The sequence below is a fragment of the Zootoca vivipara genome, chromosome 2, assembly GCF_963506605.1.
Source record: "Zootoca vivipara chromosome 2, rZooViv1.1, whole genome shotgun sequence".
NCBI classification, from domain to species: Eukaryota; Metazoa; Chordata; class Lepidosauria; order Squamata; family Lacertidae; genus Zootoca; species Zootoca vivipara.
Window position 1 is genome coordinate 42804359 of NC_083277.1, and position 13274 is coordinate 42817632.

Below are 13274 nucleotides of genomic sequence, written 5' to 3' on the forward strand. Positions count from 1 at the left end.
AGAAACAGAGAGAAAGTAGAAGCATGGAAGGAGTTTAGCTAACGCCTAGACAGGAGAAAAGAGAGAATCCACTGTTGATGGGATTGGTGCAGGGTAAATAAAGAAATGTTCAGTCTTACCATAGTGAAATCTATTGTAAAACATGTTAACTGAGGTGAAGGAATTAATGTTGAACTAATATGGAGCTAAGACAACTTCAGTTTGTACGCTGTAGTATTTTTACTAAGTATTTTGTGATCTTTATCAAGTCTATACGGAACAAACACATAAATATTAATCAGTACATACTTTAAAAACAAAAGATTGAATTGATTGATTGAAATGTTCTATAACTGATTAAGTTGGAAACAGGCTTCTCTAAAATACTCTGAAACAAAAATGATCTAAAGTCATATTTGTACATTTTCTGAATTTAAATTCTTAAAGATAAGGTGTTGCTGTATTAAATAATTTTTATACTAATGTATCTCTATGTTCATGTGGCATTCATACTTTTTTAAAAAAAACTTTTACTTTTATAGGAGTTGGTTCCCACCAGCAATAGCAATAATGTGGTTTCTCTCATTCGGCTTATGGAAATGTTGCTTAGTGACCCAGTGGAGAAGGAACCTACCAGTCCACACATCCGCAAATGGATTATGGTTGGTCTGATATTTTTATCTTTTCACTTCTTTGAGCAAACTGTTTGAGTTATTTCACCCCACTTGAATCGGATCCATATTTAGTAGCATAGCTGGGGGGGGGGGACACGCTTGTGCGCCCCTGGCAGCACTTACCTTGGAGGTGACGCACTAGAGCCCAAGGTGGCATGCAAGTTCAGGTGCCCCAGAGCCTGGCACGCTGCTCCCAAAAGTAGTGTGTCCCGGGGCTAGGCTTGCAGTGCTCTGGGCTGCTGTATCTCTCCTGGCCACCAGAGGGCAGCCGAGAAGGAGGCAACTGGCACCCACCTGCCACCTCCCCCTCAGCTGCCCTCCAGCAGTGCTGGTGCACACACATTGCTTCCCACTCAGCCGCCCTCCAGGTGGAGGGTGCTGGGACACAGTTCTGGCAGTGCGCCCTACCCTCAGCTTGCTCTGCCCCCACGGGTGGTGTGCACAACTACCCCAGGCACTCCCCAGAGGCTTCCTATGCCACTGTCCATGATTGACATGAGTTACGTTTCCCTCACAAGATTCTCATGCTGGAGGAAGGATTAGAGGCGTGTTTTGCTGATTCTGTCTCCTCTGTACACCCTGAAAAGCTGCTGCACCTGTGGACCTTCTGGAACAGCATACAGTGTGGTGCTTGGGGCTACAGTGGGAAGGTAGAATCTTCAAAATTGCCTTCAGTTAACAGGTTGCCTTCATTGGCTCTCAGGGCGTTCCACAAAGTGACAAGAGCCCTTGAATAGAAGGGGAAATCTAGATCTAGCTTGCAAGAGATTCCGAAATGGGTAGCTTATGGGTAGACACAGACTTACAGTTGCAATCCCAATAAGTTTATTAAGTAAGACCCACTAGGTTCAATATCCAGAAACTGACTGGAGGATTGCACCCTCAGAATACTATTTTTGCTATAGATCAAGCTTCCTCAGCTTTGGTCCTCCAAATGTTTTTTGGCCTACAACTCCCATGATCCCTAGCTAGCAGGACCAGTGGTCAGGGATGATGGGAATTGTAGTCTCAAAACATCTGGAGGGCCGAGGTTGAGGAAGCCTGCTATAGATAAATAGTATAACTTTAAAGCCTTTCAAGTGAGATTTGCCATGATTACACCGCCATCCTCATCATTTATTTCTCTTTTTAAAAATGGAAGGGTTGTTTTGCTTTCGCCACGGTCTGGTCCATTGGTGGAACCTGTGATGGTGACGGTCGGGTTCTGTTTGACGCCTTTATGAGGGATATTCTAGCAGGGAAGATGGACAATCATCCGATTCCTGCAGGTGTGGGGAAATGGGAGCATCCGTTTGAAGAGAGAGGCTTGGTGTATGATTTCATGTTTGAGGTATGGAATAATTTATATAATTATTAACAGGTATTTGAATTTCTTAAATATTTCATTAGGAATGAATAGCTGTTGAAAGCAGGGCCATCTTAAGCCTATCTGGCACCGTGGTGCAAGGATCCCTCCGGCGCCCCCCCCGCCCACCTTTCCCTCCGGACAAGCTGGACAGGGCTGGGGGAAATAATTTTCCTCTCGCGGCCCCTCTTTCTCCCTTTGGGGGATCCCTCTCCTCCTTCCCCTCTCCCCTCCTTCCATCCCGGGGTCTCCAATGATGCACGACTCGGTTGCCAGGGAACCGGCTGCAGAGGGAGCGGGCGGCAGTGATTCCCCAAAGAGAGGGAGGGCGCAGAGATAAAAAGGGCTCTCCATGGCTTCTCCCACCCCAAAGCGCGTCTCCGCCTCCGGGCCCGGAGAGGAAAGGGTCCCACAGAGCTCATGTAGCCCACCCCAGGTCTGTGGCGCCCTCCGCAAACCGGCCAAGTGGGTCCCTGTCCGTCCCCCCACCCTGACTTGAGCTCCTTCCTGGCCGCCCCACACCCTCCTCCAGTCCTGTGCAGTGTCAGGAAAGGGCTGGAGAAGCGCTCCAGCCACCAACTGCGGCGCCGAGAGGAGAGGTGGCCGTCGGGGATTTATTTTAAATGTTTTAAAATAACTAACTGCTAAAAGCATCAAGTTCTAGTGAAACAATTTTGAATATATTTTGTCAGTACCGTATCTTTTGCAAAACTTTATTTCTGCATTTCTTCTTAGATGAAAGGCAAGGGCCGTTGGATGCACTGGAATGAAGCCATTAAAAGCATCAATTATAATGATAAAAATCTTAAGGTTCAAGACATTATAGTGCCAACAATGGACACAGTGAGATATACCTATCTGATGGAATTGTGCATTAAATATGGAAAGTAAGAAAAATTGCTTCCTATAATACTGAAAATGTTTTCATTGTTCATGAGATCATATTATTCTAGTAGTGTTATTAATACTCCAGGAAATAGTCTAAGAAATAGAACCCCCAGAAAAACTATCCTCTTAGATTTGTTTCCAGCTGAGTTTTTTTGTGCTCCTTGGTGAATTAATCTTATTTTTTGAAAAAAGTTTCCATAATAACAAATTGGGGGGTTAATTCTGAGAATTGTCATCAAGAAGTAGGGTGCTAAGTTTCTTTGAATTGTTCCCAACTGAACTTTTTAGTATGTATATTCCAGCTCAAAGCCATGGCTCTTGCCCAAGATCTGGGTGAAAAGTTTCCCATTTGCTGAAATAAATGGTGTAGATGCACACAGCACGCAGTTGAAGCTAACTGATTGTTTCATATTTAACCGCAGTTTATTAATGTTGGGGCTTAAATGCACTGATCCCTGCTGATACTCACACACACACACACACACACACACACACACACACACCAGACAAATTGGGCCATTATAAGAATTAAGATGTGGAATAATTGAATGGCTCAAACTGGACTTTGAAAAACAATAAAAAAGAAGTGCTAGATGAACATGTTTGTGGAGAGTTTCATGGTTTGTTTGCTACCACCAAAAAGGGCCCTCTACCTGACCTCCAAAGTGGAAGTATCCAGGTTCATTTGAGGGAAAAGCAGCCCTTTGGATACCACTGTTTATGGCTTTAAAGGTAAACTATCACTTTGTATTGTGTCTGAAAAGTAAGTGACACTAATAATAACAATAACAATTATCTTTATTGCTGTCCAACAACCCATAACATGGATTCAGAATAAAATACAGATTCATACAGACAACCCCCCCAGGGAAGGGAGACTGAAGCGTTATTTGTTTAGTCATGGGTATGTTGATCTATGATTCGTATGACTACTGAAAGAAACTTTTCCACAGCCACTGTGATATCATTGGACTTGTCATCCAGAAGATATTTGGTATAGTAGGCTGCAGATTGATCCGGCCGATTTGCCAATAGTGGTTTAAATCAATAGTTCCCTAGCTTGATCATATTGTCCACAATGCAATAAAATATGCCTCATGCAGTCGATTTCCTGAGAGCATACACAGATCCTATTTTGATAAGGGATACCTCTCATCTGCCATTTAACACTTCTGATGGGAATACATTTAATCTGGCTTTGGTGAAAAGACGCCGATATGTTGGTACAGACAAATTTCTAAGATAGACACTAGTTAAGAGTTTAGAAACATTAATCTACACTAGTCTGGTCTTAGAAATCTTCTTTGTACTGTAATTTGAAGTAATATACTCTGAAATACTTACTGTTCATAAAAAGAAACTTGAGTTGTGTATAAAATTATGGGGTACCAACTGTAATATAATTCAGGAATTGTAACTAAGAGTCCTTTGCCTATCATGTACTTCTACATTCCATTTTATTTATATTTGTTCTCTTACATTTCTGTATTCATGCAAACAGAAAAATGCCATATGTTTATAAATTGCTGTAAAAATGCTACCATCAACAGTCTTTATTTGTTGATAATTCCCAAGCATTATGTTTAATTGCTAAACAATATGTCGACACTAATGAGAAACTAATCCAAGTATATGAATTTCTTTCCAAGACCGCTGCTTTTTGTGGGACCAACAGGTACTGGAAAATCTGTATATGTGAAGGACAAGCTAATGAACCATATAGAAAAGACTCTCTACTTTCCGTTCTTTGTTAATTTTTCTGCTCGAACCAGTGCCAACCAGACTCAGGTTGGTAAAACAAACAGCAGTGTTGCTAGGTACTTTAAAGACCTTGTGCATTAAGCCAATGACACAAATTGGCCTCTGGGTAAATTAAGATGGTGGGTTGCTGGAGTTCCATTGGCCCCGCACTTTACATGACACTCCACCCTGTAAGTATTTTTTTTTATTAAAAGGGGGAGGGGAGAGGCAGGAGATTTAGTCTCGGTGTAGAAGATCCCAGGGCTTGAGCATATAGCACTAAATAAATGCAGGAGGTACATGTCATGTGATTGGGTTTGGGGTTTTTTTGGCACACGTCTGAGAGACAATGGAGTGCACATTTGGGGTGAAGCAGCACTGAAGTGACCTCCCTAGGATACAAACCTGGACAGTGTGTATGGAGGTCTTGGGCTGCCCAGATGAATAGAACCCCCTCTTGGCCACACTGATGTGGTCCAAAGGAAAGCAGAGCAATACGCTTGGCACTAGCTTGGCTGCAGGAATTGCCAGAAGGCGCCATCCAACCATCTTAGAAGACTACCCTCTGAATTTGTGTACAGTTTACTCTAGCCCAGGCATCCCCAAACTCGGCCCTCCAGATGTTTTGGGACTACAACTCCCATCATCCCTAGCTAACAGAACCAGTGGTCATGGATGATGGGAATTGCAGTCTGAAAACATCTGTAGGGCCAAATTTGGGGATGCCTGCTCTAGCCCTTTCTTCTCCTGAAGTTGTCCCACAAGGAAGCAGAGGTTTAGGATCAGAGTTTTTCTTCTCCTAGATGGGTTACCTTCCCAGGTTGATGAGCCCCATCTGCCATGCATTTCCCTCAACAGCATGTGCAAAAACTGCCTTCTTGACCATTGGACCCACCCACTATTAGTCTCATCTACTCAATTTACTGGAGACTGTCTTCGCATGTAGGGGATATTCCAGAAAACATTTTTCTCAGATGGAGACTCACCAGTAGAATAGCATTTTACCTTTGCTCAAAAGCCTTTTTGGGAGTTTCACCATATGAAGTAAAATATATTAGCTTTTCACATTGGATTATTCTTATAACCACCATTTTTTTAATGAATAAAAATTCATTAGGGTGAATCTGCACAAGCTACATTCGCAAGCAAGTAATGGGCCACTTTAATCAATCAACCTTTATTGGCATACATAGAAAACAGGAATATATGGGTTAATGGGCCACTTGAAAACAATAATTTCCCCCTTGCACTGTTTTTAAGCTTGAATATTTGCACAGCCGTTTAAGTCCTAGGGTTTTTTTTAATCAAGTAGTGAAAGTCTTCACAAGAAGCACATGGAAAACATTTTCAGGGGAAAAATGACAAATAGGGACAACCTATTTTGATGCAAATGGGCCCTCAGGCAGTTTACAACTGCATATTTCATTATATAATAAAATTGTAAGACTGTTGTCATACTGCAGTTTGTATGGCTGTCAGCAGGTGGCCATGGCAATTCCTGTGTGACAACAGACCAGCAGGCAGACAAGCTAGCAAGCATGGCTGGGGAGTAGGCAGCCCAAGTGAACTGTTCAAAGGAGGAGGAGGAGGTACTTCAGAAGTGCCTCTCTCCCATTAAACATGACTGGAGCAGCACTTAACAGAGGATGGTGCTTCAGAAAGCACCAAACCCTGGCATTTGGTTAAGCTTGGGCAATGTGATGTGAGAGTAAAAAGGACTCTTTAGAAGCCCTGAATTTCACACAGTTCTGGTAAGCCAAAGTTTAATGTATCATGTGAATGCAGTCAATATAAATTAATAGAATAAACCTACCTTTAGACACACCTGTATTTATTATAGAATACATGCTAGAATTTGATTGATTGGATCCAGAGAAAAGCATGCATAATAAGCTGGCAGAAGCTGATTTTCCTGCTCCCTTCTCTCTCCAATAGATCCCACAAGATTCCCCTGAGGGTTGCCGAATGGGGTGGGAGGATGAAGGCATCCTTTAAAATCGGGCAGAACAAACTTCGAGTGGGAGGCAGTGAAGAAGTCGGCTTTCACCAACCCCATTATGCACACTTTCCTCTGGAAATAACACTGAATGTTCTTCTGAATACTGGTTTTAATCCTTAAGAAATATGTTCTGCTTTTGAATTTTAGAACATTATCATGGCCAGACTCGACAAGAGACGGAAAGGAATATTTGGCCCACCTATGGGAAAGAAGTGTATCATCTTTGTGGATGATATGAATATGCCTGCATTAGAACAGTATGGAGCACAGCCTCCTATTGAACTTCTGAGACAGTTTTTCGACCATGGAATCTGGTAACTATTCAGACTAAATTATTTTTATGTACATAGTTAAAAGAGAAGTGTCATTTTTATCAGTTTGCTTTTATGCAGTGCATTAGTAAAGCTAGAAAGTGCATTAGTAAAGCTTAAAATTCTACAAGGCAGGCTTAGGCAGTATGTGGACCGAGAACTCCCAGAAGTGCAAGCTGGATTTCGAAAGGGCAGAGGAACCAGAGACCAAATAGCAAACATGCGCTGGATTATGGAGAAAGCTAGAGAGTTCCAGAAAAACGTCTACTTCTGCTTCATTGGCTATGCAAAAGCCTTTGACTGTGTCGACCACAGCAAATTATGGCAAGTTCTTAAAGAAATGGGAGTGCCTGATCACCTCATCTGTCTCCTTAGAAATCTCTACGTGGGACAAGAAGCTACAGTTAGAACTGGATATGGAACAACTGATTGGTTCAAAATTGGGAAAGGAGTACGACAAGGTTGTATATTGTCTCCCTGCTTATTTAACTTATATGCAGAATTCATCATGCGAAAGGCTGGACTAGATGAATCCCAAGCAGGAATTAAGATTGCCGGAAGAAATATCAACAACCTCAGATATGCAGATGACACAACCTTGATGGCAGAAAGTGAGGAGGAATTAAAGAACCTTTTAATGAGGGTGAAAGAGGAGAGCGCAAAATATGGTCTGAAGCTCAACATCAAAAAAACCAAGATCATGGCCACTGGTCCCATCACCTCCTGGCAAATAGAAGGGGAAGAAATGGAGGCAGTGAGAGATTTTACTTTCTTGGGCTCCTTGATCACTGCAGATGGTGACAGCAGTCACGAAATTAAAAGACGCCTGCTTCTTGGGAGAAAAGCAATGACAAACCTAGACAGCATCTTAAAAAGCAGAGACATCACCTTGCCGACAAAGGTCCGTATAGTTAAAGCTATGGTTTTCCCAGTAGTGATGTATGGAAGTGAGAGCTGGACCATAAAGAAGGCTGATCGCCGAAGAATTGATGCTTTTGAATTATGGTGCTGGAGGAGACTCTTGAGAGTCCCATGGACTGCTAGAAGATCAAACCTATCCATTCTTAAGGAAATCAGCCCTGAGTGCTCCCTGGAAGGACAGATCGTGAAGCTGAGGCTCCAATACTTTGGCCACCTCATGAGAAGAGAAGAATCCTTGGAAAAGACCCTGATGTTGGGAAAGATTGAGGGCACTAGGAGAAGGGGACGACAGAGGACAAGATGGTTGGACAGTGTTCTCGAAGCTACGAACATGAGTTTGACCAAACTACGGGAGGCAGTGGAAGACAGGAGTGCCTGGCGTGCTATGGTCCATGGGGTCACGAAGAGTCGGACACGACTAAACGACTAAACAACAAAGTAAAGCTAGATTTGTGAACATTTGCCAAAACTTTATTTATAAGTCCAGGTCCTAGACTACTGATATTCAGAGCGTCCATCTCTAATTTCCATCTTCATCTAAGGTTCTTTTGTTGTTTTTGCAGATTCTAAGCTGAAATTAGTCATAAAAGTAAAGGAGGTACCCTATGTTAATGTAATGTGTTCATGTAATTATTGCTGCAGAATACGAACCCCATGATACTGTACATGAGAGATTTGTTGTTGTTGTTTAGTCGTTTAGTCGTGTCCGAGAGATTTAGAGATTTCCAAGTGCAGAAGTACTGTTCCATTTATAATTGTCTGATGATCATACTTCCATTTCTTTTGAAGGTATGACCTAAAAGATACAAATAAAATTGTATTAGTTGAAATACAATTGATGGCTGCCATGGGTCCACCAGGTGGTGGAAGGAATCCAGTCACACCTCGTTTTCTGAGACACTTCAACATTTGCACGATTAATACCTTTAGTGATGAAACAATGGTCCGGATTTTCTCTACTGTTGTATCTTTCTACCTCAGAGCAAATGAATTTATCCCAGAATACTTCACAGTTGGAAACCAAATTGTCAGTGGCACTATGGAGGTACGATGCCAATACATACACTACATTTCTGGTTTACCTGCACAGGTAGAATATATAGGTGACTTCCAGGTGGGTCAGAGGGTCTCAAAGGCATATCAGTTCTGAAAGGCATGTAGCAGGTGTTTTTTTTAAAGAAAGGCACATGAAAAGGCTTCTGAAATTTCAGAGGGCAGTTCAGATATTAGACATGTGTATGTCTGCACATGCACATTCAATTAAAACTCTTTTTCTTGATTCAAAAGTTCTTTTTACCGTTACAGATTAATTAGCCTAACTATAGACTAACCATTTAGGATGAAAGGTATAGCCATCTATCTGCCTATTCCTGGCTAGTTTCCAAGGGGGAATAGTTTCTAATGCTTTGCTACTTTCTCCTTTAGTTTGTTCTTCATGTTTCTGCTGCCAGTGGAAGGATCGCAAGACACTCTGACCTCTCTAGGAAGGGAATGCCAATGTCTGGGAGCAACCACTGAGAATCCCTTCTCCTCCCCACCCCCCAAATCTGCCTGTGAGAGTACAGGGAATGAGAGAATGGCCTACCCAGAATATCTCAGAACCCGGGCAGGTTCATATGGGAGAATATAGTCCCTCAGATAGTCTGGCAATAAGCCATTATGATGACTGCTTACCTTCTATATCTGCAATACTGTACTGATATTATTCAATTTAATGCCATGTAGTATTATTCAGTTCTTCATATATTATATACAGCTGTAGAAGCTCCAGTACTGACATTTTGGCAGTTTTCTGACATCTTATAGCACTTTAAGGATGTGTCGGCATAGAGGATATTTCAGGAATCTGATGCTCTTATTCAGCATCCAGTCTTCTGTGGTCCTTCCCTTTCATTGTAGCTCATTTAGGGCCAGTGTGGACATCGTCCCAAGTGCAGAGCAACAACAATGCAGTTTTTCTTTTAGATTCTGCATTCACATGTTTTCAGGGAAATATTCTACATGTACTAAACCAAGAGTGCAAGAAACATCTGTGTGCCCTAAGTATGGAAAGTATTTAAGTACAAAACTTAATTTAAATAGTTTTGTTAATTTTTCTTTCAATCTTCAAGGTATATAAGAAGGCCATGGACAACCTGTTACCAACACCCGCCAAATCCCATTATACATTCAATCTGCGTGACTTTGCACGAGTTATTCTAGGCTGCTTGCTCATCAAGAAGGATTCAGTTTTAAACAAGCATACAATGGTGCGTCTTTTTGTACATGAAGTATTTCGAGTATTTTATGACCGCCTTGTGGATGACACTGATAGAGCTTGGCTGTTCAAACTAATGAAGGATATTGTGAAAGAACATTTCAAAGAATCATTTGATGCAGTGTTTTCACATCTGAGACAAGGAAATGCACCAGTGAGTATTCATATTGTTCATTACAAGATGATCGCTCTCTTTTTCTCTCCCATATTCATGCCTATTTCTGCCGGACTAGTTTTATTGGAACCAGAGCAAAACCATACCACCTTGTATCATTCCATGTGCAAAAAGCAATCCTGTCTGTTGGGGATTAGGAAAACATTGATATTATTTATGTACGTATAGATACATAAAGTATCTAAATTGCTGTTAATAAGTCTAGCAATTCAAGATGTAATACTGGATAAGTAATGCTGACTAATAGACAGACACACTACTGAGCTAACATGCATTTGTCACAGATGTAGCCAAGGCACTGGGCCGTTGTCATAGCAACTGGCTTGGCTGAGCTTGCACCTGTGATTAGTTCACCCATGGGGTGATTTATGCTATTGAAGGAAATTATCTCCTGCTCATGTCCAGTTATTTCAACAACACACACACACACACACAACACACACACACAACACACACAATTATAAAATAACAGACATTTTGGTAGACACAAATAAGTAAGTAAGTAAGTAAATAAATAAATAAATAAATAAATAAATAAATTTATTTGAGACCATATGTGTCCCATATATTTACATTACGAAAACATCACATCTGGGTTGCCTGTGCCCATGGGGCCAGATGCAAAATGCCAATGACTGAAACAGCAAATATATATAATTGTATAATGTTAAGTTAGCAAAACAAAACAAAACAAAAATGAAAAGAGGAATAACTGCTATTGTGAATGTGCCGTGTGCTTTTTCTGTATATATTTCAGTTGTACATAGAATTGTCAGACTGATGCCTCTTACAATTTGATACAGTTGCTGAGGGCCCAAATGGGTTGGGTTATGACTCCCGTCATGTGATGGAGACAGGAGAGCAATGAATTCTGGGAGGCAGGCTCAGTCCCCTGCAGTCTTTTCTCTCCTGCCTGGCGGATCAAGTCATTTTCTCCTGGCTCTCTTTGATTTTCTCTGTCAGGGAAGTGTTTCTACCTTTAACAGTACTTCATTTCTACTCCTTTTCGGTTCCCTCCTATATCCTTTCACTTTATAGTATTGCGTGCGTGTCCGTTTCAAACTTTACTTGTTTGCTTTCTTATCTCCACTCAGGAAAAACAACAACAAGGAAACAAATCTTTCCCACTTAGGTCTTACTTTCACTTTCCTTCCCATTTCCTTGCTTCCTCAAATTGACTGCAGGCAAGGTTTTTATTTTTATTTTTATTTTTATTGTTATTTTGGATCCTTATCGTGCCAGCGGGTTTTTTCTCCAAAGTGACTGTTGGCCTCTGCAGCTGTCCTCTGCCATGACTGGCTCCTTAGCAACGGTTGCCACCATATTCTGATTGGATTACAAATTCTCTCTCTCTCCCTCCTGTGGATAGCATTCGTGCACTCCAATTGGGTGGCGCTGTGGGTTAAACCACAGAGCCTAGGGCTTGTCGATCAGAAGGTCGGCGGTTCGAATCCCCGCGACGGGGTGAGCTCCCGTTGTTCTGTCCCAGTTCCTGCCAACCTAGCAGTTCGAAAGCACGCCAAGGTTCCCACGGTGGCTTACATAGTTCCTTTCTACTTATTTAAGCTCCACAACAACCCTGTGAGGTAGGTTAGCCTGAGTGGCAGTGACTGGCCCAAGGTCATCCAGTAAGCTTCATGGCTGAGTGGGGATTTGAACCCTGGCCTCCCAGGCCCAACTCTGACACTAACTGCTATGTTTGTAGACTTTATGCTATTTATTTTCTGCCAATAGGTAACTGAGGAAAATATGAGAAATCTGTTGTTTGGAGACTACATGAATCCAGATCTTGAAGGAGATGAAAGACTTTATTATGAAATTCCAAGTGTACAAATGTTTAGTGATGTTGTGGATTTGTGTTTGGATGAATATAACCAAACTCATAAAACAAGAATGAACCTAGTAATTTTCAGGTGCATATTTATTTATTTATTTATAATGATTTATGTGGTACTTTGTTTTGGGGTTTGTATAGATTATTTCGCTTTAGAACTGTGGTATCTGGAGGTTCTTCTGAGGGTGCTTCCAGACAGAATTTTACAGGAAAAGCTTTATCAACTGACTTCTCACCAACTATTTGTACAACCTGCTGAAACACGTCAGTTGTTTCAAAAAGGCCATGAAAAGTCTTAGTAAATATCCTCTCAAATATCCACAGTGCCTGAAAGACTGTTTGCTTTAGAATTAAATGCACCTGAGGAGACACCTACTCCTACAACTTATAAGGTGGCAGCAATCTTTCATGTTCCGACCAAAAAGTCAAAATCCAGACTAGTGAAACTCCTTTCCATGCTCCCTAAGGTCATACCGTCTGAATCGGATAGCCCAGTTAAATATAATTAGTCAATGCCATATTTCAAATCTGGACAGAAAAGTTGTTGAGCTTTTTTGAGCTTTTTAAATTTTTGCCCAAACTTTTAAGGAAATTTGCACTTCCAACATGGAAGTCAGATTTCCCCAGACATAAAGGTGATTTCCTCCCGGACAATGAAAATACTTAACTAACTGAGATTCTGCCTCCTCCCCACAACATAAATCCTAGCTATGCCCATGAACTATAGTGTTAGTGCTGCCCACTTAAGCCAAGGTGAGGGATTATCCAAAGAGTGAGACAAATGAGAATACCCTCTGGGAGTCTGTATAACTAAAAGCACTAGATTTGTGATCTTTGTTTTTTAATAACGATGTATATATTTTTTTGTGATAGGTATGTGCTAGAACATTTGTCTCGCATATGCCGTGTGCTCAAGCAGTCAGGAGGTAATGCCTTACTTGTTGGAATGGGAGGAAGTGGGCGTCAGTCCATGACTCGGTTAGCTACATCTATGGCAAAAATGAATATATTCCAACCAGAGATCTCTAAGAGCTATGGAATGAATGAGTGGAGGGACGATCTGAAGGTAAAGGTTTATATATGTTGGTGTTAGACTGGAATCAGTAAGCTTTATATTGCTCAATGGCAGTGGCCACCGGGGGCGGAGAGCA

General features: G+C 41.6%; 1 protein-coding gene across 2 annotated transcripts in view; it reads left to right on the top strand.

Annotated features, from left to right (window-relative positions):
* Positions 1–13274, top strand: part of DNAH12 (dynein axonemal heavy chain 12) — a 95230-nt gene that overhangs the window by 42547 nt on the left and 39409 nt on the right. For both annotated transcript variants that reach the window (XM_035106374.2, XM_060271421.1), the window contains 9 exons: positions 522–641; positions 1795–1983; positions 2734–2885; positions 4536–4674; positions 6773–6939; positions 8647–8902; positions 9969–10268; positions 12024–12202; positions 12997–13189. In XM_035106374.2, coding sequence (XP_034962265.2) covers positions 522–641; positions 1795–1983; positions 2734–2885; positions 4536–4674; positions 6773–6939; positions 8647–8902; positions 9969–10268; positions 12024–12202; positions 12997–13189 — 1695 coding nt within the window. The remainder of the gene's footprint in view (positions 1–521; positions 642–1794; positions 1984–2733; positions 2886–4535; positions 4675–6772; positions 6940–8646; positions 8903–9968; positions 10269–12023; positions 12203–12996; positions 13190–13274) is intronic.